At 48.2% G+C, this 26,192-nt stretch overlaps 1 protein-coding gene across 2 annotated transcripts in view; it reads left to right on the forward strand.

The window, feature by feature from the left end:
- The window catches only part of SEC24B (SEC24 homolog B, COPII component), a 39,365-nt gene that overhangs the window by 2,823 nt on the left and 10,350 nt on the right, over nucleotides 1-26,192 (forward strand). Inside the window, exons 2-20 of one of the 2 annotated variants that reach the window (XM_078613256.1) lie at nucleotides 701-1,618; nucleotides 2,488-2,574; nucleotides 3,094-3,168; nucleotides 5,063-5,211; nucleotides 5,835-6,040; nucleotides 7,335-7,437; nucleotides 9,844-9,970; nucleotides 10,968-11,077; nucleotides 12,622-12,734; nucleotides 14,388-14,506; nucleotides 15,845-15,900; nucleotides 16,561-16,767; nucleotides 19,630-19,753; nucleotides 21,616-21,774; nucleotides 22,506-22,679; nucleotides 23,108-23,218; nucleotides 23,975-24,150; nucleotides 24,741-24,878; nucleotides 25,950-26,054. In XM_078613256.1, coding sequence (XP_078469382.1) covers nucleotides 701-1,618; nucleotides 2,488-2,574; nucleotides 3,094-3,168; nucleotides 5,063-5,211; nucleotides 5,835-6,040; nucleotides 7,335-7,437; nucleotides 9,844-9,970; nucleotides 10,968-11,077; nucleotides 12,622-12,734; nucleotides 14,388-14,506; nucleotides 15,845-15,900; nucleotides 16,561-16,767; nucleotides 19,630-19,753; nucleotides 21,616-21,774; nucleotides 22,506-22,679; nucleotides 23,108-23,218; nucleotides 23,975-24,150; nucleotides 24,741-24,878; nucleotides 25,950-26,054 — 3,257 coding nt within the window. The remainder of the gene's footprint in view (nucleotides 1-700; nucleotides 1,619-2,487; nucleotides 2,575-3,093; nucleotides 3,169-5,062; nucleotides 5,212-5,834; nucleotides 6,041-7,334; nucleotides 7,438-9,843; nucleotides 9,971-10,967; nucleotides 11,078-12,621; nucleotides 12,735-14,387; nucleotides 14,507-15,844; nucleotides 15,901-16,560; nucleotides 16,768-19,629; nucleotides 19,754-21,615; nucleotides 21,775-22,505; nucleotides 22,680-23,107; nucleotides 23,219-23,974; nucleotides 24,151-24,740; nucleotides 24,879-25,949; nucleotides 26,055-26,192) is intronic. The other variant, XM_078613257.1, reaches the window with a different exon arrangement.

Consider the following 26,192-nt stretch of genomic DNA (forward strand, 5'->3'; position numbering starts at 1 on the left):
CCCTCCACTTTTAGAAACATGCGTTTAGAGTATTTGGCTGCTATAATTTTCCACACGGTAAGCTGCAAAGTTGAGTTTTCATTTGTGACCAAATCACTTCTCAAAAAGAGCTTTATAGCTCAGTGGGCCTTACCTGGTAGAACAAAAAGAAAACAAATAAGCGACGTTTCGGGCAATGGCCCTTCATAGCGCAGTTTGATTATCATCAGTGGTGAGTGATATCTGAAGTGGTTCTGCACCCCCCTCTACCCCTTCATCAACCTTCACTGAGCAGCGTAGTGAAGCAAGGTCAAACAAGCCCCATGACCGACCTGCTGAAGAGAGGCCTTTGTCCAGGAGTGGATTGACAAATGGCCAAACATTTATAAAATATAATTTAAGCAAATATTAAGGAGCAGTATATATATAATTTAGCGTTTTATTTTTGTCAAATCGGCTTGTCTTGTGAGAAATATTTGTTACCGCAACATACATACGCTCATTTACACGTTTATGTTTAAAATGGTTTAAACGAAACAAAGCACCTCTTTGCCCAATATACTGTTTGGTTGCTATAAAGCGTCTGTATATAAATAGGGATTTGTATTAGCATTGTGGAATTTTAAATATATTCTGATATGTTGTTTAAAATAAGTCAAAACTGGATATTGGCGTGACGCTTGTCAAGTTTATCTTATATTTTCGTGGTTACTTTTTGCAGGTTCTGCACACAACTGGTACCCAGCCATCCCACAGCCTGGCCCCTACAATGCTTACCCCTACCAGTCCCAGCCTGCTCACTCGGTGGACACAAACGGCCTGGTATTCCCTCCCACGTCCTACCACCACCACCATCACCACCCTCCAACTTCCGCACAGCACCCCTACGGGCATCACACCATGCCACCACTGACCAGTGGGCAGCCACCAGGAAGCCGAGCTCCTGTGGTGGTGGGGCAGCCGCCCCTCCCGGGACACCTCGCCAGTGCCCCAAGAGGCCTTCCTCCTCCCATGCAGCACCGGATGGCGGCACCTAATGTGCAGGCAGGGGAACCGTATGGACCAAGAAAACCCTCACAGCCTTACCCGGCCATGCCTACGTCTCATCAACGTTGTCCTCCTCCTCAACTGGCGACCACACGTGGCCCACCCCTCGAGCCGAATTGCTACCAGAAAGGGCCCGCCTCAAGTTATGGCTATCAGACGCATGCTGGGTTCTTCCAGCAAGTCCCGAATGTGACGGCAACGACACCGTACGCTTTGCCGCCCGGCCACCAAGCGGCAGCAACGGCGGCGCCCGCCCCACGGCCGCCGGCAGCAGCAGCAGCTTCGGCGACCCTGCGACCCCCAAGCAGCAATGCCGCTGCTCCTCATCACTCAGCGCTGGAAACTGCTGCTTCTGCCTCCGGAACGCAGCAGCAGCAGCCGCCCAGGAGCGAGGCTGACATGACCACGAGACAACATCTGCCAGCAGCGAACTTCACCGCCGGCGCGCATCCACCACGGTCGCACGCTGCACCAGGCGTGGTGCCACCGGCCGCGCTGAACGCGCCGGACGCGGAGTCCATGGGGCCCGCTCACTCAGCCGAAGCGGCGTTTACGAGTCATCAAACGCACCTGAGCGCCGGCTATCCTACAGGTGATCCTTCTCCACTTTTACCCACAGGCCCCATTGAGTGCCAGGAACCTGGCAAATTAAGTAAAGCTGTCCGCAATGCACCGCAGCTCTAGATGTAGCAGCCGCTCCCGTTGTTTTATACGCTGTGCGATGTGGCGCTTGTACTGTAAACGTATGATATCTGGGTGCGAAAAACTTAAAGGAGAAAAATGGTCACGAAAGTCACAGCCACCTCGCCATTATTTTTGTATTTGCCAAGAGTAATTTCCATGTTAAGTGTTGAATCAGCTGTTTGATCAAGCCAACTGTCCCCAACTCCCCACTATGAAAGCCACTTAAAGATATTTTGTGACAGGCCAGCACTTACTTAAGGCCTCATTTGCCATGCGATTAAAGAGCTGTTTTCTGAGCGAGTTTGGGCTAGAAGCGCGACACACTCTTTCATCGTTTTCATCCCTAGCTGCCGCTATCATATTAACGAAGTTGTGACGTTACCGTCGTGAGTGTCGCTGAATGTTTTGCCGCTGCAACGTCGTCCGAACTGCAATAAACCCTTTTCATTGCCACAAAAAATACAATTCACATTTATGTTCCGAAAACACTTGCACAAGTGTGCATGCATCTAGCCGTTGGTTCACTGCACCGTTTAGCTTTGGCTTAAATTTCCTTTGCTGTCTACGCTGTTCGTTAGCACAGCACATAAAATAGGGTAAGAAAGCATGCGGCGTTGACAGCAGGTTTTGGGATGGTGGTGGGTGTGCTCACCTCCTCTGGCTAATTAGTTGGAGTCGACGTCTTTCTCTGATTAGCTTCGTGCACTGTGTTCTTAACTTCGCATGAATGCCAATTATTTTTTTGTTTTGTGACTAAGCCGCTTGTGTTTCCAACAGGGATGAGAGCCGTCAGCTCATCATACTGTGACGGCTCCGGCACCGCTACGCCTTTATCCTCCTCATCTGCAGCTGACGACGACTCAGGTGATGACACGCTCACCCAGACGTCAGTCATTGTCTGGGCAAGTGTTATCATTCTGTTCTTTAATCGATCGTAGAAGCCCTATCTTTTTGGCTTTAAGTACATATAAGTGTGTCTTTGTCTACTCCAGTAGTGTAGCGGTTAGTGCACTGCGCTATGAACCCACGATCCGACTTCGATTCCCGCTCATGGCCAAGACCAGTGACGATTTTCTGAACTGGTCCTGGGCCTCCCGTAGGTCGGCTCAGCCTCAAATTAGTTAATGGTGCGGTGTGTAAACATCGCCACTTGGGAGACAAAGGTGCTTGGGTGTGGTGCTTGCCACCCACCCCCTTGTGTGCCGTGCCAGTGTTCATAGGTGCTGGCTAACTGCACTTGTCCCAACAGTCTGTTAAGGCTATACGGAGGTCTTTGTGTTTGCTCTAAAGCTTATTGGCTGCTGATGGTGGGTATTGGGGATAACAGAGATGTTGGTGTTAATGCTGCGAAATGATGGTGGTTACGGTGGTGATGATGACTAGATTCAGACGCTTCCTGCAGCAGTGACCTTCAAGAGAACTGTGGTTATGATGCCCTGGAGGATGGTGGCTATGCTGGTGAGTAATACACATTAACACATTTATTAAATGTCAGTATTTTATAGCTTTTTCAGGTTTGTGCATGCGTGTGTGTTTGTTGTCTTTTTTGCGCATTGCGCTACAAATCTGGCGACCCGAGTTTGATTCCCACCCACGACCAAGAAGAGTGACGAATATCTGAACCGATCCTGGGTCTCACCTAGGTCAAGTCAATCTTAAATTAGTACCTGGTTCGGTGTGTAAGTATCAGCACTAGGGAGATAAAGGCGGCGAGACATGGTATTGGTCACCCACCCTCTCGTGTACTGTGCCTCCCTTTAAAGGTGCTAACAGCACTTGTCCCAAAAGTCTGTTAAAGCTGTTGCGTGTGGGGAGCAGAAATGTCGTGGTTTTGCAAACGGCACTGCGTTCCTAGAAAACTGGGTTCAAATCCAGGCCTCATGCAACATCAGTTGCAGGACAATCTGCAACTGCTCACTTGATAGTCTCAATTCCAAATCACAGTTCTGAACCAACAGAGGTGCCTTGAACCCATTACACTCAACATCTATGAATTGAAAACAATTATTCCATACTCGATTCAATGTGTGCTATCTGCAGCCTAAGACTCTATTAATTGATGGACTGACATATGATTCCATTCCTAACAATACAAATGACCCTACATCAGGGGTCGAGAAAAACTCAATATTTCAAGACCCGCAATGCATGTGACTACGAGACGGCGGTCCTTCATTGATAACGTCACGAAGCAGTCCTTTAAGAGCCGCAACTGGCTCCAGAGCTGCAGGTTGCTGACCCCTGCCATCTACAATGTGTGCTTGAGCACCTTCACACCAAGGAAGGCTAAGTGTCTGGCATCTGTTGCCTGCACGCGCACCCCTCACTACACGGCGGGTAACTCGCGATTATTCGTGGGTGGATTAGCCGGGCTGGAGATTAACCTTGCTTGCAGAAAATATGCAGTTGTATTTTTTTGCACACACCGCTGGTTTAATTATCACTTGCTCATCACTAGTCGGGAGTCTGCGATTGGTTTAATCAAAAGACAAATACAAAGAACCCCCGTATAGCCTTACCAGACTTTTGGGGCAAGTGCTGTTTGTGAGCACCTATGATGGCCGGAACAGCACATCAGGGGGTGGGTGGCTAACACCATGCCCGGCCGCCTCAGTCTCTCCAGTGGCGATATTTACACATCGCACCTGGTACTCATTTGAGGCGGAGTCGACCTAGGGGATGCCCAGGACCGGTTCAGATAATCATCACTGGTGTTGGCCGTGAGCAGGAATCGAACTCGGGCCACTGGGTTTGTAGCGCAGCGCGCTCACCGCTGACTGTATACCCTGCAGAATAGTCGATATAAATATATAAGAGGGACTTGTGAGAATGGGGCCCCGCAGGATATAAGGTGCAAAAAGCAGCCCTGGGGGTTCTCCCTTCATATGTAAACGTCCGGAGGTTGAACCCTTGGCTGAGAAGATTCTCATTAATGCAAACACACGGGGCTCAATTGAATGTGCAGCCACAGCATGCAGAGTGGTACAGGAGTTGACGGCATTGCGGCATTTTTTTGTGGGCGCCATGCTGGGAGATGGAAGTGCAAGAGTCGGCCAGTGTTTTGGCCTTGACAGACATATCACCCAGACCAAGATGGGGGCCCCCAAGGCATCGTGTAACTCATGCGCATGTTTGTTTTCCTTAGCATATATTAGACGCCCTGTGATATTCCCAGCCGATGCGGCGTAATTGAAGTGGAAATTGTGCGCAGCCGGAGTCTATAATGAATGCGCTCCACATCTGCTAATTTATCACTGCACTTCGTGAAGATACTTGTTGAATGCTATGCGATGAAAGTGGCATTTGGATGAAGTTTTTATTGGTTTTTGCTTTCCGCTCCGCTGCGCGACAGACTTGGATGCTACACACACCTGCCTCGATCGCCCCCCAGGGTCCAACGCCCAACGGAATCCACCCCAAGAATCCAGAAACACGAAGCTCAATTGCCAGCAGTCTACCTACTCGAATTCGCCCGCACACATTGGAAGGCCTGCTCAACAGGTACGTGCAAAGTAATTATCTTTGCGGCTTTGTTTCTGCCTACGTGCCTTCGCATGATCCCATTGGTTTCTGATTATGCTCGATTAGCCACGCATGCGTGCACCGTCTCCTCGCCACTATCCATTCGAAGGGAGAACAGTTATTGTGCGTTGATGTAGGACTTTAATGACACTCGCCCAGAAGGGATCTGAATTGATACCTCGTACCATAACGTGATGTAGCACAATCGTGATGTGACATGGATTGCACAGCTAGGAAAATATTTGGGAAAAAATATGAAAATCATTATTATCTGGACTATTCTGTGATACACAGCATTGCCTGCCTCTGAAATGATACCAATAATAAAATTTGGATAAAATCAATATTCCTTGACCTCATTATGCATTTTAAAACATTCAGTTGTGGAAAATGTCGCAGCAGCTGCTACCGTGCAGCAGCTGTAGTGATTTTGCAGAAGGCAGAACGTGTTGAGGTACAATGTCACCGGCGGCTTTGGCCACGATGGCACCTCTTGATCTTGACTGACAACTTGTGGCTGCTTGACGACACTGAAATGTTCGTTCTCCCCCCCCCCCCGGGGGGGCCCTGTCCTCCACATGTCGCCCACCCCCCTCTGCCAGGGCGGTTACTCCGGGCTGGGCGAGCTGAGCGCACGTATGCAGGGTCTCGCGCTGCAGCGGTCTCCACGCGACTCCTCGGGGATGCCCTACGACGACATGCGACCCGTTGACCTGCTGCAGGAGCGCTTCGTGCTGCCGCCCACGCCGATGCCCGCCCCGAGGCCCCGCATCCACACGCACCTCAGCAAGCGCAACTGCAGCCCCGAGTATTAACCGCTATTCACAGCGCCATCATTGTCTCCAACCGTCATGATCATCGTTTAACTATTTTAACTTTTTTATTTTACCGGGTAAAGCCCATTGAGCTATGTAGTTATTTTTCCGAAGTGACCTGGCCACAAATGATAGCTCAACGAAGTGGCTTATCACAGACATTTATAGCCGCCAAATACTCTAAACACATGTTTATAAATGTGGAGGGGAAAACCGGAGGACCCGGAGACAAATCCATACGACCACCGGGAGAACACGCAAACTCCAAATATGCAGGCGTCAGGGTCGGGATCGAACCCACGACCCTACTGCATACCAGGCAAGGTTGTAAACATATCGACACCATCTATTGGAGAATTTCAGCTAGTGTTGACACTTCTATGCTGGATAACTATTGATAGGGACCAGGACAAAGTGATGCAGCTACTCGTTTTTCTGAGCCCAAACACGAGTGCAACCTTGTATATGAATACCAGCAGCACTAGCAACAGCACTGTCATCATCATCGTCATCATAGCCATCATTATTGGAGAGCTTCTACTCGTGGCAATAATTTCACACAAAATAACTTGGGTAAGGACCGGGGCAAATTATGTAGCCTTCGCCAGGTAGTGCACATGGTTCTGTATGTATGTTGAACTTGTTTCGCACCGTACATAGCCAACTGCGCTAATTGGAGGTGCGGGAGAAGGACGACCAACTGAACACAAAAATCTAAATCCACATTTAAAAGTGCATAGCTCCAGTGCCTTCCTAAAATCGGAAGGAAGAGCGTTCCAGGCGGCCGCAGAAACGCATCTGAAAGCGCACAATGCAGTGGCTGTCTGGGTTTGATGGCTAGCCAAAAGCCGCTGCGAGGATGACTGGAGTCTGAACCTAAAGGGAACATACATTCAGACAATGTCAATCATGGGGTTATTTGACAAGCTGGTGAGTGCGGGTTTCTGAAGTGGGGGGGACAAGATGTGTTCAAATGTCGCCTGCTTTTATTTAACTGTCTCAGATCACCTGGTTCATAGTGTGGTGCACAGAGCACTGCACCACTGCTACTATTATTTCATCAGCTTTTAAAGTTCAGTAAAGTTGGTGGACCATCTACTTGTGCACTCAGAAGACAATTCTGTTGTCATAAACTCAAATTCAGAATCTCAGCGATGCTCAATCAGTACTCTGATGACACAGCCGCCCGTCTATTTCTCGTCCTCATTACCGTTGTAATAACGCCAATAACGACGGTGACGGCAGTGAGGTGATGTTCTCATGCACAACTCCTTTTGCTGCCTCCAGGGTTCTGCGGTCCACGCTCATGAACCTGCCCCAGTCGCCGGCGCTGCTGGCCAAGGCCAAGCTTCCCCTGGGTCTGGTGCTGCATCCCTTCAAAGATCTCGCGGTAAAGGGTTTCACTCGGGCGAGCACATGTGAAGGTGGTGCCCTACTTGTGCACGTACACAGCCTTTTTGCGTCAGTCCACTGCTGAGCGAGAGCCCTCCCTACAAGCCGTCTTGGTCATGGTACTTTGATCATACTTCACCATGCTGGTTTTTGCATGTTGGAGAAAGGGGGGGGGGGGTACCTGGACAGATTCAGGAATCGCTCACCAATGATGTTAGGCGTGGTACATGTGCGACTGTTATTGAAGGGCCAAAAATAAAAGAGATTCTTTCTTCGTTCGGTTCTCATGCTTGTCAGTTGTAAGTTGCCGAAAGTGAGGAGCATCGTTGTAGGAGCACGGAAGTACGGTACACGGACGGATCTGTTTTCTATAGAAAATTAGGCATTTACGATATCTCGGTTCAGTAGAGTGGCGCAGATCTCATCTCACAGGAAGGTTGCCCCCCCCCCCCCCCCGTGTTCCGTCCATTGGGTGGATCATCCGCGGGTATTTTTCCGTTGCAAAATTGCCCATGACATCCGCCGCACAATGGCTTGCCCTCATGGTGAATAGCGCGGGATCTTCTCAAGTTAACGGCCTGTGGGTGTGCATTCCCACACCGTGTAACCGAGTGCCTTTAGACAGGGGCTGAAACCCAGTTATAGACCTTGGCTTCCCAGCGAATGCGTCGGGTTTTTTTTTAAGTAGCCCGTGTTTTTTGGGATGATCATGTGGCCTCCATGTGGTGCAACCTCATGTTGACTCCCAATGAATGAGCAACTATTTGAAATGCCAATTTCTTAAGCTCATAAGTCAAATAAAACGATTAAATACAAAAAATATGTTGTGGGTTTTAGGGATTTGGCTGCCAAACTTGACAATACAAATCGGAACACAATTGGTGCAGTCATAAAAGAAATTAATAAAAAAGTTAAGGGGTTCCTATGTGAAATGGTGCTTTTTTATGTGCAGTCTTCGAAGCCAGAAAAATGAATTGCATTGTTAGAGCTTCATACGCCCACGTGAGAATTTTGCATGAATTGTAGTGTGGAATTTTTTTTACATTTCAGTTCATCACCACAGGGGGGTGGGGGTACAGTAATAAATGTGCACCGTTACGCATCGGCTCTCACAGCACTCTCTTAATGACCTTTGCTGAAGTTTTTTCACAATTGTATCCACAAGAGTGCAACAGAAATGGCTCGTAACTGATTATGTTACATCCACTGCTGGATGAGGCCCTCCCTGTGCGTGGTGCGGGCCATCTGACCGCACTTCACCACGCTGATCGGTGTGTGGGTTTGTGTAGGCAAGGAGCATAGTACGGTACAATAAAGGATTTGCTGCATTGCTCTCTGCTGACTACATAGCCTCGCAGCGGCCTGTGGACACCCGCTTTGTTGCATGCAGTCACTCATAGAAGCGCTGTTCAGGATCAACTCTACTTCGTTTCTGATCTCTCTCGAGGTCAGGTGCATTCCGGCTGGTTTTGTCATATGTTACAAGAGATCCTGCTACGTATTGTTATACCACCATTCCGTAGCAGCAGACCCGTGTGAAGTCACTTTTTAGTAGCCCACCATTGGCGTGCAAGACTTTGTTTCACAAGTGAATGAGCCAGATGGGTGGATTGCACTTATCTCAATTAAATGCATCTCATGAGGTATAGGGATCTTGTGATTACAGCACTTGTGTCTTTGTTTTGTTTGTTTAGCAGGGGATTAGATGCGCTTAGCTCTCACAGTGATGATGTCCAACCACATCTTTAGCAATTTGCCAACAACATGTGTGGGCTGGGTCGGTGGGACACAGACATTTGTCTCGAGATTTTTTAAGTTGTGCTTTTTTGTCTTTCATGGTCATGGTGGCTTTTTGTTTAATCCCATTTTGTGTTTTTTCCTTCGTGGTTGTTGCATTTTATTCACAGTGTTTCTGCAATGTTTGTGAATGCCCGGGCATTCATTGCAAAATACCGTGTTTTCTTCCTCTCACTGGACCATGTGGTCTGAAGTTAATTGCATCATTAATTTCTCAACATCAGTGCATGTAATACTTGTGTTAATGAATATATATACCAAAAGCTGTTCATGAGTATCTACTAAGACTGGCATAGCATACATGAAATTTGTGGATTTTTCTCCGGGTCCTCTGGTTTTTCCCTCCACATTTCAAATCAACGTACGTTTAGGGTATTTGGCTGCTTTAAATGTCCACGTAATAAGCCAACTTCGTTGAGCTATCATTTGTGGCTATTTCGCTTCTGAAAAAGAGCTATGTAGCTCAGTGGGCCTCACCTGGTAAAATAAAACATAGTTTAGTTTAACCTCAGTTGCTGGACACCGACGCATGCACTGCAGCAGCCACGCGCTGTCCCAGAGCTTCCCTTGACCCGGCGCGTCCGTTCCATGGGTCGCGCGCGTGCAGCAGCTGCCCGTCATCACGTCGAGCGTCATCGTGCGATGCCGCTCGTGCAGAACGTACATCAACCCGTTCGTCGCGTTCATCGATCAGCGGCGATGGCGGTGCAACATCTGCTACAGGATCAACGACGGTGAGGACAGCTCGACGTTGAGAGCTGCGTGCCGCGGCGGTTACTCTCTCCAGATCCCCACGGGCCAGTGTAGTATTATTTGATTTAAAAAAATCTATTACCAGGAAAGGTTCACCGAGTTTAATGACTCTTTTTAAGGAAGTGTCTTGCCAAGTCTTTCGCAGTAGGGTGTTCGATGATTTCTACGTATATTCCAGTTGAGTAATATGCAAGTCATCTTTCAAATTTGGCAAATTTGGACCATGATGCCAGCCCACGCAATGCCCAACGCTTGCGAATGGTGTCACGGGGTCTTTGGCGTTCACCACAATGCGGAGGGAATTGTGTTGGTTAATACACCCGCAGTCATAACCAGGGCAGCCGCTGGATTTGAACCATGAACCTCTGCAACAAGTGGCAAACGCACTACAGCTGGGCCACGTCACCGCCACGTTAACATAATGATCCATGAACGTTTTTTGAGTGGCTCCCGGACTTATGGCCCACCGAAAGAGATGGCTCACTGAGCCATACAGAGATTAGTTAGATGAGAGATATTCAAGGGGTTGGACATGAGAGAGATGTAGATTCGTGACCACATGTACAGAATGATGCCATAACGATCCTGCCCCTCCAATTAGCACAGTTGGCTATGTTTTGTGCGAAAGAAGTTCAACATGTACATGACATGATATTGTACATGCGCCATGTGATGTCAAGTGGCCTGACAGCAAACACTAATTTCATGATGTGGCCCAACACTATATAGAGTTGACGCACTCTCCAGTATGAGAAGAGTGTAGCTCTTGAGTGCCATCTTTACTTTTGGTCTGTGTGTTGCTAGCAACTTTGTGTGGAAGGCCTGTGTTTAAACCAATGTAAATAATGTTAGGTGTCATTGAATAGAGTAAGAGAGATACGTAGATTACTATTGATCATGTCGCAATCATTGAAGAGAGTAATCCAGATTGTGTTGAATGCGTTTAACATTTTTGGGGTTTTTGTTTCCCGGCCCCAGCTCCCGAGGAGTTCATGTACAACCCGGTAACGCGCAGCTACGGGGAGCCGCAGAAACGGCCCGAAGTGCTTAACTCCACCGTCGAATTCATCGCTCCCTCTGAGTACATGGTGAGTATGAGATCAGTGTTGCGGAAGCTGGTAAGGTGGCTCGGCGACCAAACACCCATGCCAGACAGCTTATTGCCTCCACGTGAGTGCTGTGAAGCAATTGATGATTGGCCCGATCACCACAAGTTGCACACAAAAACCCAAATATACTTACCTATGCACGTTAAACTTCATTTGAACCATACGTAGCCATTCGTGCTAATCGGTTTGATGAGGTATTTTCCACACTGTGTAGTTTGTGGGGGTTCATTGACCATACTCCACTGCTAATTGCGGGTTGCTGAAGGCTGGGAGCATATCCATTGAAACATGGTACAGTACAAATATGGATTTTAATGCACCACCATGTGCTGCCAACGTAGCCCGGCAGGAGCATGCAAGCGCCTGTTGTGCATTCTGGTTATCCAACGCTGCTTAGCGTCCGAGATCTGATGAGATTGACCGCCCTTCTGGATGATTTAGTCACAGGCACACAGCTGGTGCGGAGATGGTTAATTCAGCCAAGACCAGCTATGAGGGGTATTAATTGGTCAAAAATGAACCATGTCTGCATGGCTAGAGAGAGAATTGTGGTCTATGGGTAAAATAAATCCATAGATGGAGTATCATGTGTTGGTCCGCTCTGTGGCTCGGAGATTTGTCACTGCTGTTAGGGAAATCAGGACAGAATAGAATGTTTACTATAACTCATTCTCGCGGTATGATTTGTACAAGTGAGACATGATTTGGTTTGGTTTTTGTAATTTATTTTTTAATTAACGATTCTTACTTTACGGGCTATTCGTTTAGAATAGTCGTGTTGAAATGATGTGGAAAAATTATATCAAAACAACATTTTATTATTTCGAAGCCTGCACATGCCTCTCTCATGAAATCTCATTAATTCTATAAACATTCTCCTATGTAAGCTACTGCAGAGCTATCACGATATTCAACGAAGCTGTTAGGAAGAGAGTGAAGGGCGTCATTAAAACTGAGTGGGTGTTTCTAAGAATGGATCACCCTGTACTTTCAAAAGTCACTTATAGACTGCTGATCTCATAATTGTTTCACTAAACTTGAGTTTAACTCTTTATAAGAATCACAAAATAAAGTTATTCCTTTGCCATTGAAGCGATTGGCTATACTTGGTTTCTAATGGCTCTTTAAACGCCAGCTTTATTCAGGAGTGTTTGTGGCGTAAGTGACTCCCACGAGTGAGAAGTTTCGTCGTGTTGCAAAGGGGCGCCACGGTGGCGAGATGTTAACGACCTTGCCTGGTATACAGAAGGTCGTGGGTTCGATGCTGACCTTGACGCCTGCTGTTCTCCCCATGGTTGCGTGGTTTTTCCTTCCGATCCTCCGGTTTTTTCCCTCCACATTTAGAATCAACATGCGTTTAGAGTATTTGGCTGCTCTAAATTTCTTTGTGATGAGCCCACTTCATTGAGCTGCCATTTGTGATGGCCACGTCACTTCTGAAAAAGAGGTCTATAGCCCAGTGGGCCTTACCTCGTAAAATAATTAGTTTGTCTCACCCCATCCGCGTGACGTCTCTCTCGCAGCTGCGGCCACCGCAGCCGGCCGTCTACCTGTTCCTCTTCGACGTATCGTATGGCGCCATCGACTCAGGATACCTCTCCATGGTCTGCGAGTCTCTGCTTGAAAACCTGGACAGGTGAGGTTGGGCGGGGCGGTTCGTGATCCAATTGTGACCTTCATGCCCTGCCGGCTGAACACCAGACGATGTCATTAGTTATTGAGTGAAATTCGATATTTATGTACGTATATGCTCGTGAGATGTGCATCCAATTGTTGCGCATAAATATCCGTTACAATTTCAGTGTGTGCAACCGTCGTATTTCGGGAAGCAGTTTTTACGATTCGGTTTTTAAACAATTAAAAAAAGTCGATCAAATAACCCAACAGTTGAATTATATTCTTTGATTTTTTCGGTAAAGTCACGTAGATAGAAAATAAAATTAATAAAAAAGAATAATTAAAAACCAAAATCTCACGACGTTTCGATCGCAACACAAGCGGTCGTCATCGGGCGGAGAGAAAAGGGGGGCAAACCTCCAACTGCAACTGTTTATAAAGGCAGAAGGAGTGGAGGACAAGAGCTGTGGAGCAGCATAAAATGACGAACCAAAGCTGTGAGTGGGTGGGGCACAAGAGCCGTGGAGCCAGCGCTGAGCGGCGAGCGGCACAGTCCAAGTGTGTTAGCAGCATGAGCGGGGCAGCCAATGCTAAGGCAGGAGAAGACAAAGGGGGGAGAGAGAGGGGGCAGAGATGGGGGGAGAGAGAGGGGGCAGAGATAGGGGAAGAGAGAGGGGGCAGAGACGGGAGAGAGAAGGGACAGAGATAGGTGGGGAGAGACAAGGGGGAGAGAGATGGGGCAGAGATAGGAGGAGAGAAGGGGCCCGAGATAGGGGGAGAGAGAGGGGGGCAGAGATAGGGGACAGAGAGGGGGGGGGGTAGAAATAGGGGGAGAGAGAGGGGGTAGAGATGGGCGACATTGCACCTCGCTCCACACACCCACACTGCTGACGGTGGAGGTAGACAAGAAAACACAAATCAAGTCATGACCTAAAAGTGGTTGATGACATCTTTCCAATGATTGCTGAGTTTATAACCATCCTCTCGGTTGAAATTGTGTCTGTATATATGGATGGCTTCATGAACGAATCTTTGTTGATAGCCAGTAGGCTTGCAAAGTACCATCGTCTTAGAGAAATCAATTTCGTGTGAGCCAGCCGCATTAAAATAATGATCGGCCACGGCAGAAGTATTGGTCCTGCCGTGTTTCAAATCTGCCTTATGCTCACGGACACGGTCTGAGACGTGTCGCTTAGTTTCCCCAATGTAACTGCTGCCGCAGGTACTGCTTAGTTTGTAGACGCCGGGATATTGAATGTCAAGAATCTCGTCCTTCACAGATGGGATCAGGTCACGAATTGTATGTACTGTGTTAAATCGGACCTGGATCTTGTGTTCATGATTTTGGAAATATTTTTGGTTACGCCTGCTATGTATGGCAAGGTGATGGTTTTGATTGTATCCTCAGATGGCTCCTTCCTCATGGTCGGAGTGATGGCTTTGCGGATTGTGTAGTCAGAATATCCATTCGCCTTGAGTCCTAAACTCGGTGTTCCTGGGTTTAGGGGAGGAGAACAAAATTGAGCTCATTGCCCCAACCAGGTGGGGACCACGAGCGGGAGCATGGCAGGGGAAGATGAGGGAAGAAGAACACACGCAGGGACGGGGGCCCCTGGGGGATCCATGTCTTTGTGATGTATATCTACATTGTGACCTGTGCGTACCATTGCAGGCTGCCTGGAGATTCCCGTACCAAGATCGGCTTCGTCACTTTTGACAGCAGCGTTCACTTCTACCAGATGCACGAGAGCCTCTCGCAGCCGCACATGCTGGTCGTTCCCGACATCGACGGTGAGTGTCCATAATGGCCTCCCTGTTCCACCGTGGCGGTCGGTTGGCAGAAGGCGGAGGGGGAGGTGATCGTGTAGCTTAGGGAAGGCATGCTGGCGCTAGCCTGTGAATCCACCTTGTTGAAACATGGTGTGGTGGATCGTACAGATGTGTGAAACGCCCAAACCCATTCAGCCGTTCGGTGGAGGTTGACCATGTGGCTCGGAGGGGCACGATGATGCCATCCATGCCTGTGATCCACCACTCTGAAGCAACGGTTGGTAGAATCGAGCACATTTGTGAAACTCCAAAACTCACGCAACATCTCAGTGCAGGGCCTTAGTAAATAAGTAAGAACATTTGATAGTGTGCACTCTTATGAGTCCAGTCCATCACGAATGCGCGTTGATCACATGTTGAAGTCAGGCTCTCTGAACCAACAACACTGTTTAGAGTCTGTTTTATAACCGGCTCAGACTCAGGGACGGTCTTTGGGCCGGAGACCCCGAAACTGCGCTGGTTGTATCGCACGAGGTTTACACGTGGGTACAGCAGGTCGCCTCGGATCGTAGTCGGAGTCGATTTGGGTCTGTTGAAGCTGGTACGCACCGATCGGTGAGATAAGACGGAATAGATTGATGGAGACTGTTGAAGACGAGTCGGCATAATTAATGGCAGTTTTCTATTTAATAGGTAGCCAGTGCAACTCATCACGTATCAAAATCGTGATCGGATCATATTTCTGTTTCCTAACCGTCAGACGAGCTGTAGCATTTAACACCGACTGGAGTGGCCGCAGGTGAACAGCTGGTGCAGCCGAAGATGTTGCTGCAGTAGTTCAAGCAGCTAATGATGAATGCGTGGATGAGCATCCTCAGTCTCCACAGTTAGAACACGACGGACTGTGCGCAGTGGTCGAAGCTGGTCGAAGCACTGTCCAGTCAGGTGCCGGATGTGAGTGGCAAACAGTCTTCAGTCTTGATTGAGGCTATCCTCGATAATTAAATTATGATATACTTGCATTATATATTGCCTGGAGTGGAGCGGTGGTTCAGTAGTTTGATGCACTCCTGCTATGGACCCGGCAACCTGAATTTGATTTTTGGCCACAGCTCACATCAGCAAACATCAGAGTGATATCTGAACTGGTCTTGTGTATCCCCTTCCTTACCAACCTGCACACTATGGTCAGACAGCCTCGATGACCAACACAGGATGGAGAAATGCCCATCCAGCAGTAGATTCACAAAAGCGCTGTTTCTACACAAACAATGTGAACGGAATTGAGGGGGGGGATAATGAAAAACACAACACATTTTCAACGTAATCTTTTGCCTTTATTTTGTTTCTCTGCAATAGATGTGTTCATCCCAACGTCAGAACATCTGCTTGTCAATCTGCAGGACAGGAAGGAGGTAATGTGCTCAAACAAACCACGTACCGTCACGCCGTGTGTAACCATGATGCCCCACCGGCCCCACATGTGTGGTCATCGTGTGTCATAGCAACAACGGTCGCAATGAGTGACGGCAACGTTGACACAGAACTTGTGTCAGGCTACGTACACTTTGAGGCCATTTGAAGTCTCGAAGTCTCACTGGCAGGAGATCACGGGACAGACCAAGTTGTCATGGGTTAACTGGCTGAGATATCCGGCATTATGCACCACCTGTACTCTCTGCTATGCTTCCTTGCTGTGCTTTAGCTGCCATCCTTCCATTTATTTTACCTCGGAAAAGTGCGAGTTGACTGTAAATGGATGGGAGTACGAATATTATGATAACGATGATGGTGTATGTACGTATGTTGAATTTCTTTCGCATAGTACGTAGCCAACCTTGCTCATCGGAGGTGCGTGAAAGGACAACAAACTAAATACAAAAAGCAATTCTAAAGAAATTAGTTTTCAGATTAATGATGATGATGATTTTGGTACGACACAGGATTATGACAATGCATAGTATGATGATGGATGGAATCATAATGAATATGAAAGTAGCGCACCATTCAATAATTCCTGGGATGTTGATGATGACGACGAAGTGGACTGACGAGACTCGTCGTGCGTGGGGCAGCTGGTGCGGGAGCTGGTGCGAGCGCTGCCCGAGCGGTTCCGGCGCACGCACGAGACGCGCAGCGCGCTGGGGCCCGCGCTGCAGGCCGCGCACAAGCTCGTGGCGCCGACGGGCGGGCGTGTCACCGTCTTCCAAACGCAGCTGCCCAACCTGGGCCACGGCGCCCTGCAGTCGCGCGAGGACCCCAACGTGCGCGCCAGCACCAAGGCGAGGGAGCGCCGTGCACGCCCGCGGTCGCTTGCGTCATGGACCCAGTCGCATCGTCACTTCACTTATGCTTGGAGTTTGCATTTTCTCAGTTGGGCAGTGGTCGGTGTTACAACACTTCAATAACACCGCTTTGAAAGAAGAATATTGTATTTATTAGGGGCGCCACGGTGGCGAGATGTTCAATAGTTAGTCTGGCATACGGGAGGTCATGGGTTCGAATCTGACCCTGATGCCTGTATATTTGGAATTTGCATGTTCTCTTTCCTTGGTTGCTTGGATTTTTATCCCAGTCCTCTTCTTTTTCCCTCTACATTTAGAAACATGCATTTAGAGTATTTGGCTGTTATACAATTCCATGTGATTAACCACTTTATTGAGCTATCATTTGTGGTCACGTCATATCTGCAAAAGAGCGATATAGCTCAGTGGGCCTTACCTAGTAGTATAAAAAGTTTAGTTTAGTCTAACCGCGTGGCGCTTTAAAAAATATTGTAATCAGTTCTCCCAAGTATATTATCCTGTTCGTACACCTTCATCAAAAACGACAGGCAGTGATTTTTTCTGTAATAAAATGCCATTACGTGTTTTCGTCTTGGCCTAATTTGAATATTTAACGTAGAAAGCTAATATAGAATTGCGTCCATAAGAGCAGAAGTTGTTCATAAGGTGTGCTTCAGCCCAGAAAGCTCCCTTATGCATTTCTCATTTCGTAAAGCTGCATTTGTTTAACGATGCTGGTATTTTTCAGCTGGTGCTGTTAATTTTAAATTCTTTCGTCTCGCCTACAAAGTCCAACTTGTCTTGATTTTACCCTTCAATCAAGCGAACAGTCTTTATTTTTTGTGCCAATATCGATTTCAGTAAAGTAGCCATCGGTGCACATCACAACAGAATGGTAACGGTACAAGGGGCATGGAACAACAGGAACGAAAAAAACAACCCATCTCAATCTCAGCGGCTAACACCGACCGAGCAAAGTATATTTAAACCGCGTGCAAAATAAAGTGCAACTTTGCGCAACGAATGGCATAAGAAAGTTTAAGTAGTAAATACAAATAAATAAAAGAAAAGTAAAGAGACAGTTTTATTTTTATGTTGCTCTAGTATTGTCTTTCCATCCGAACGAAAACAAAGACCCTACGTGGATATGAGCACCCGGATCATTGAAAAGTCAAACCCATCGTTTAGAAACCACTGCTCTGAGATATATTTCACAGTGTGGGGTTTGCGAACCAGCAGCGGGGTCAGGAATAGTCTGCTGGTAGCGCTCACCGGACCTCTTTGAAGTGAATCCAGCCAGATCTGATATCAAGTAATTTGGGGGTAATGTCGGTCCTGAATAATTGAACCATTACCAATGTAACGGTGTGTTAATGCAACTTTCAATGCTCGGCTACATCGGCCACCGTGGTTGCCTTTTTGGGCAGCAGACCTCGGTAATTTTGCTCGGTGAGCGCCAAATGGGCACCCAACCAGAGTTACATTCCCTGGGACAGATCCGTTTTCCACATTGAGTAGAGAATGAGGTCTATGCAATGTTTTTTTTGTATCAAATTCAAGCCTTGACACAAGTTAAGATGGATTCCTACTTAAAGGATTAGCTTTTGAGTAACCTTTGTCTCCCCATAGAAATTTTAAAATTCCTTCCCCTTTAAAATAGAAAAAAAATCAATTTTCTCGTTTCATTTTAACGGAGGGCAATAAGGAATGCTTGAGCGCCATGCGCTCGCAATTTGACGCGAGCATTCATCAGGCATTATAAAACCCGGGACGTTTCCTCAAAGACTTCGAGTGGGCTTTGTCAGGAGCTGATGAGACTATGAGGCAGGATATGGAGTGGAAGTAGATTGCATTCCTCAAATTCAATTTCTACCATTATCTACAGTAATGAAAATACTTGCCTTTCAATCGAATGTGTGTTAATTCTTAACAGTATTTGCATTTAAATTTAACCTTCGCATTTCTCCAGTTACGGTCATCTTAGATCATCTTGCCATACATTTTCCGCGGGTGCAAGTGAATCAATCCACAGGTGAGCCCAGGCATGGTGGACGTCCGCCTATATTCCGGCATTTAGGAGGCTAGCGTTGGTGTTTTCACGCCAGTTTTTCAGATTGACACGTAGGCTTTCACCATCAATATTCATAAGAGAGGTCATTTTTTGGGGGTTAGATTGCATAAGTACAATTTTGGCAAAATCGCCCAATGATGCTGGATGTAATTACCAGCAAAACGTCACAGTACAAAATTGTGAACATTGTGGATTTACTCTCCAATACTCCGGTGGGCTGAAGTAGTAACTAAGTGCCACGTTTTGCTCACGTGACAAAGCGATTTGTCAGACTTTACAACTGTGCGGTTCTCCAAAGGGGCGAGGGGGTTGTGAAGCCGTCTGTGGATATTGGTTTTCTCCCAAGTGCAAAATACATGTTGAAGTTCCAGTTGCCCAAATATGACAATGAAGGATCTTTGAAAAAGAAAGTGTTAAAACAATCCTGGATAAATATGTGATATTGTACGACCAGGTTTGGTTCCAAGTGCACCGTTCCCTTTCTCTTCCCCTTTAATGAAATTAATTGTCTGCGGTAATATTGTTGTATGAATGCTCATGCTGGGATAAAGCGTAGGAATGCATTCACATCTTTAACATCATCGTCGTTGCATGGAATATCAGCCTAAATGCAACCTACACAGGAAGGCTGCCCTCTTTTAATGTTACGAGCAATGCATACAAGGCTGATATAAAAAAAAAAACATTAATGTACTGCGGGTCTATTCTAAGTCTACACAGAAATGACATTAAGCATGCGTAGCCACCCACTTCCTCAAGGTTGATGATTGAATGCATATTGATTGCAGAATGTGCAGCACTTGCGACCTGGAACGGATTTCTACAAGAAGCTGGCCCTGGACTGCTCCGGTCATCAGATTGCTGTGGACCTTTTCCTGCTCAGTGGACAGTATGCAGACCTGGCTACCTTAGGTAAATGTTCACTTAGAGCTCCGTCTAGAGCTCCTCCAGTTGGCTACGTACGGTGTGAAAGAAGTCAATGTACGTACATGGTAGGTCCTTCCACCAGCAGTTACATGAGCAAGCAATTGAAGAGCTGTAGCTTGACTTTTTCTTAAACGATATATGTGGATCACAAATGTATACTTACAGCTCTCCTGAGAACACTGCTGGATAAGGACCTTCCCCAAACCCGTGCGTTGTCGTGGGGATTATGTAACCGTACTTAACCGTGCCTATCAGTGCAGGTTGAAGGCAGTGCACCTATAGATGGGAGCATGGAAGTGCAGCACAGAAATGGATTTGACCGCACTGCTGTCCACAACGTAGCCCCACATCAGCCTGATACGGCCTTTGTTATTTTGCACGTTTGTCGCCCATCCAAGCACGAATCAGACCTGAATCTACTTCCGAGTTCTGACAAGATCGCATACATATTATAATAGTTTCAAAGACAATGCATAAATTACCAGAGCATATTTTTGTTTGTATGTTCACCACAAGTATGTGTGGATAATGCACACAGGATTCCTTGCAAAAGGTTTCTGTTTGGTGTTTTAACATTTTAACTCCTGTTTTATTGCCAGAAAGGGTACAACCTATTCCAAAATTTTGATACTGGCAAGAAAGATCACATACGTTTCAAGCGTGTGGCTATGAACCATTTAATGGTTGACACAATGCAAATAGAAAAACAAATCTCGAATTGCCGACTGAGGCAGCGGCATATCCCAGCCTGCCTGATGCTCATTGTCAATCTTTGTCGGTATGAGAAAAGAATGAAAAATCATGGTTTAATGCCTTTCAAGAGCGCCACTATAGCACCCTCTAGTGATGTCAGCCGCAGTGTCACTGCAGTGACCTACACTATGAACCACGGTGCATTCTGGGAACTATAACAAACGTTACTCCGTTCGATGCTCCGTTCATTATAAATCTAATGGAGGTTTTTGCATTGGACAACTTCAAACCCATAATGGCTGGGGCCAATTGCATGGGCTTTCAGAGGTGAATATGCATTTTATAATTAGTATAAGTGTCTGCAGCATTTTGTCAATGCACTACTGGATGAATACCTCCCAACGCCATCTCAGTCATGGGGGTTGTTTGACCATACTTCACCAAACTTGTCAGTGCGTGACTGTGAACCGGGAGCCACGACCAATTGTGGTTGCGAATCTTAACTCGTGTCGCCATGTCCGTAGTACAGCGTAATGGCTCGGTGCACTTTTATTGTCGTGAGGATCAAATATGAACGTAGTATTACGTCGTGTTGCTATTGAAAACTGGCCAAATCGATCAAATGGTCGTCCAAAACTGAGACTGCTGGTGGACGAGCTTCCACTAGAGGGAGGTGTAGAGCGCCTATACTGACTCAGCGATGCTATAAGCGAAGCAATTTTTAGTTTACCGGGTGAAGCCCACTGAGCTATATTCCTCTTTTTCAGAACCGACCCGGCCAGAGATGATAGCTCAACGAAGTGGCTTATCACGTGGGAATGTATAGCAGCCAAAGAATCTAAATGCATGTTGATTCTAACTGTTGAGGGAAAAACCAGAAAAATGTACACGACCACGGGGAGAACATGCAAATTTAAAATATACAGGGGTCGGGATCGAACCTAGGGCCTCCTGCATACCAGGCGAGGTTGTTAACATCTCCCCACCGTGGCGCCCCGTCACAGGGCGCCTGGCAGGGTTTAGCCTGTTGCATCGCTGTGAATCGACGTTGTTCCTGTAAAGGAATAGTGTGGCACCCAGTTGTTGTTGCTTGATTTACGTCTAAGCCTGCTACGGTGATTTATCTGTGCCACGTGTGTGCCACGTGTGTGCAGCGTGCGTCTCGAGGTACTCGTCAGGCACGGTGTACTTCTACCCGTCGTTCCACCGCGTGCACACGCCTGTGCAGGTGGAGCGGCTGGAGAAGGACCTGCAGCGGTACCTCACGCGCAAGATCGGCTTCGAGGCCGTCATGAGGATACGCTGCAGCAAAGGTCGGTCTACGTCGGCGCTCCCACAGCCACGGTGGTGGAAGCCCCACGGCATTTCGAGCGGTAGTCTCAAAATATCTGGCCAATTTGGTGGTGGGAAGCCCACGGAATAGCCGTTTTCTTAAAAAAAAAACAGTTATTGCCGTGACGATTAAATTTAGGCCATTTCCAGCACGCGATGTATAAAGAAAGGCAAATTAACACCACACAAGCCAATTCGAGAATGCACAGGTCCAATGCTGGAGTGTTTATCGTGCAATGCAGCACCAAACTGGGACCGCCTGGCGCGTGGCATTTCTGCACAGCGTGGAGATGCTGATAACAAGTCCGCATTGTTTTGAACGCTGTTCACGCCCTGAGCTTCAGGAATGTGGTTTTCAATTATTTTGCTGATTACGCTACCGGGCATCTGACCAGCATCTGTTCAATGCGCCATACTTATAGGTTAATCGCAGACGAATAAATCAAAACCAGTCTTGAATTTATCTGATTCAATTCTACTTTTTTCGTGGAATATTTCTCACCCGTGTGGGGTCTGCCTTGACTGTTTTCTCCACTCATGCCTGTCCTGGACCATCTGCAAGCTGCTGCTTTAAAAAAAAAAAAATTTGTCCAGAAGTCTCATTGTCCGAGGGACGCGTGTGTTATTTAATTTTGGCGGTGAAAGCCTCTTGCCTGCGCATTGTCCGTGATTATAAACGTTTCGTTCCGTCTGTCGGGCGATGACTGCTCAGGGGTGTCTATCCACACGTTCCACGGGAACTTCTTCGTGCGCTCCACCGACCTCCTGTCGCTGCCCAACGTGAACCCGGATGCCGGCTTCGCCGTACAGATGTCCATCGACGAGACCCTGACGGACACGACGCTCTGCTCCTTCCAGGCCGCGCTGCTCTACACATCCAGCAAAGGTGGGGGGGCGGCGAGGCGGCAGGGGCGCGACGCGCTGACTCGCTTGCACGGACAGTCAGATGCAGCGCCCATATCCCATGACGTGGTAATCACGCTGCCCTATTAACCCAGAGACCTGCGTTTGATCCCCGGCCTTGGTTAACATCGGAGGCGAGCGATTCCTGAATGGGTCCTCGGCACCCGCTTGAATATACAGCGCCGAACATTGTGTAAAAGTATGGTCGTACAACTCCGTTGAGCCACATGGTGTCGAGAGCTATTTATCCAGGAATAGATTCACAAATGGCTGTTTATTCATTTTTGTTTGAACTGCTTTAACATGGATCGCCGGCAGAAAAAGGTTATCCTATCGTACCCGTCCTGCGTTGACATTAACATCTGTATTGTGTTTAATGTCCTCGTGACTGTGTGGTGTGTGATTGGTTAGGCGATCGTCGAATCCGGGTGCACACGCTGTGCCTGCCTGTAGTGAACACTCTGGCCGAGATCTACCACGGAGCAGACGTGCAGGCCATCATGGGCCTGCTCGCCACCATGGGTGAGTCTAGATGATCCCCTACCCCCTGCAGGATTGGTAACAGCATTGTGGGGGCTGAACTCTTCGGTGTGGTGGAGCAAATGATGCCATTTGGCTGTACTCCATACTATTTGGTTCTTTCGGTAAAGTCACGTAGGCAGAAAATAATAGATCACGACGTTTCGATCGCAACACAAGCGACCGTCATCGGGTGAGACAATCACAGCAGGGAAACTGCTGGAAAGCCTTTCACTGTCCTGCAATGCGATGCGTACGAGTGGTGTTGGTTGCGGAAGGCCGAGAGGCCACTGCGTAGGTCTTTTTGCGGTTGTGCTGCTTAGCACTTGATGTGTTTCCGGGTTGTGATCATGCGTTCGGGCAGAATAATACACTTGCTGGGAGTGTCTTTAGGAATTTAAACAGAAGTTTCAGGCATGTAAAAGTATCACATCAAAGGATTTCCGATGACCAAATTACCCAGATTGTATCGGACATGTTGAATGTCGGTATAACATGTGGTACGCGTGGGAGAGCGGTAGCCCAGTGGCTAGCCCAGGAGTGAATACAAGACGGTGGTCCTCAATAAATAACACTACGAAGCAGTCCTTCAAGAGCCACAGGCTGCCGACCCCTTGGCTAGCCATTTCCGCACCTGAGGCGTCGAGAATCTCGGCGCGGGCGTCAACTCCTGCGTGCGTTTCTTTTTTTAAACGTCGCTGCCGTTTCCTCTGGGCGCTCCCTCTTTCCCCTGGTCACCACTGCCGCCGCGGGCCGCAGCGGTGGAGCGGTCGGTGACGTCCAGCCTGCCCGACGCGCGAGACGCCCTGGTGAACGCCGTGGCCGACTCCCTGTCCGGCTTCCGCTCCACGGTCTCCAACCTGCAGCATGGCGGCCTCGTCGCGCCGCGCTCGCTCAGCCTGCTGCCGCTCTACGTGCACGCCCTGCTCAAACACGTGGGCCGCCACCTCGCACCGGCACGCAACGCTGTGGGCGCTGGGGCGCAGTCGGGTCATTTCGTTCCCTTGGATAGGCCAGAGGGGGGGGTCCGTTGTTGTTGATCTGCGATGTCCTCCGTGTATGACCTAGTCCCGAGTGTCGTTGATTGTAGCAGGTGAGGAGTCATCACCGATTTAGATGGATTCGGGATAGGCAAGCGTGACGTGTGACATCGTCATACGACATCACATGCCGTGCGCCCGCCTCCCCTCCCGATAACATGATATTCCACGTCCCGTCATCTCCTTGTGCAGCTAGAAATGTAACATCACTGCTAATTAAATACTTCCGAGGACAAAATGCCCGTTAGAATGTTTTTCTAGCAGCGTCGTAACCAAAAGCATCCTGCACCGTGTTCTTCGGCGCCAGTATGCGAAGTGGTTTCCAAGCTGGAATTGAAAGGCCTCCGGAGCATGCTGGGCTCTCGTGGCTCCCGCGTGGCTCCCGCGTGGCTCCCGCGTGGCTCCCGCTTGGCTCCCGCGTGGCTCCCGCGTGGCTCCCGCGTGGCGCCGCTCACCGCTGCCCCACGACCTCCGGTTGCCCACAGACGGCGTTCCGGCTCGGCACGAGCACGCGCCTGGACGAGCGGGTGTTCGCCATGTGCCAGATGAAGAGCCAGCCGCTCGTGCACCTCATGCCTATGATCCACCCACACCTGTACCGCATCGACAACCTCATGCAGCAGGTGGGGACATTGCGCGCGCACGCACGCACGCCTCACCTGCGAGTCCGGGTTCACGGACGGGAGCTGTCGGATCGTAGGGCAGTGTCGTAGTATTTTATATTGCGAGGCTGCCAGGTTTTTTGTTTGAGTTATTTTCTCCCAATTCTATTCTAACAGTGTTGTGAGTGCAATGTGAAGAAATGTCCATTGGGAGCGTCATGAGATGCAGAAATGTTCACAAGGAATTTGCATAGAAAGTAGTGCATTGCCTCGTCTGTGAGAATGGTCCCTTGAACATAATGTTACAGAACTACATCTGAGGGCCCTTTGAATTGCTCTTCCTGTCACAAGGCGGTGCCTTTTACATGCTCGGCTATAATTGTGTTCATCACTTCGCATTCATGACGAACACGTTTTGGTTCTCAGAGCTGTAATGCACTGACTTAACTTAAACAAATTGAACAGAAAGGAGGTTGCCACCATCACCTTAATGCATTGGCAAATCCAGTTTAATCATGAATGTCCAATGCCGATTTAAATCGAGAATCTCACTGGTGTCAGCTTAGGGCTCTGACCAGGCATTAACCGAAAGAGCCGCCCGGCCATCCCCCGTTGGAGGAAGTCAGCGGTGATCATCCCATGAAAATGTGGAATGTTCATCACTGACTGACAGCCAGCCAACAGAGATGAGAGCCACTCCATGTTTATTTGAGCGGCTAAACAATTTAACTTTATTTTCATGCTTTGTGGCAGGTTGGAGTCAACTTTTCATTGGTGCAGTTCATAGAGTGTTGGAGCATTGCGGCGAATATCTGGTGGAGCAGTATTTAAGATCACAGGAAGCCAAGACAAGAGTGTAGAACTTAGCTTTGACAGTTTCTGTGATAGTCGTATTGCGATGTTCATTCACGTAGCGATGAGTGAGAACTGCAGCTTTAATACCCAAACGGGCGCAATATTTAACGTTTGCAATACAAAATAGTTCTTGTTTTCGACGATAAGTCTTGCGTCCTGGAATTTCATTGACGTGGTTGCTTTCTATGTGCACAATCTGCGGAGTGACGGTTGGGTTCTCCACGTTTTTCACTTCAGGTGACCATGAATATCAACGACAAGAGCGTCCCACAGCCTCCCATCCTCCAGCTGTCGTCTGAGCACCTCAACACGGACGGGGCCTTCCTCCTGGACTGCGGCAGCGTAAGGAGCGCGTCTAGAGCTGGGAATCTCCGAATATTTAAGCCGTCGATTACTCTTACCGATGATCGGTTTGATTACTCGACTTATCGGAAAACACGACTTCAGATGGAGATGGAACACAAAAGTCTCCCCTCTGTT

This window comes from Lampetra planeri, chromosome 41, assembly GCF_965212315.1.
Source record: "Lampetra planeri chromosome 41, kcLamPlan1.2.h2, whole genome shotgun sequence".
Classification (NCBI taxonomy): Eukaryota; Metazoa; Chordata; class Hyperoartia; order Petromyzontiformes; family Petromyzontidae; genus Lampetra; species Lampetra planeri.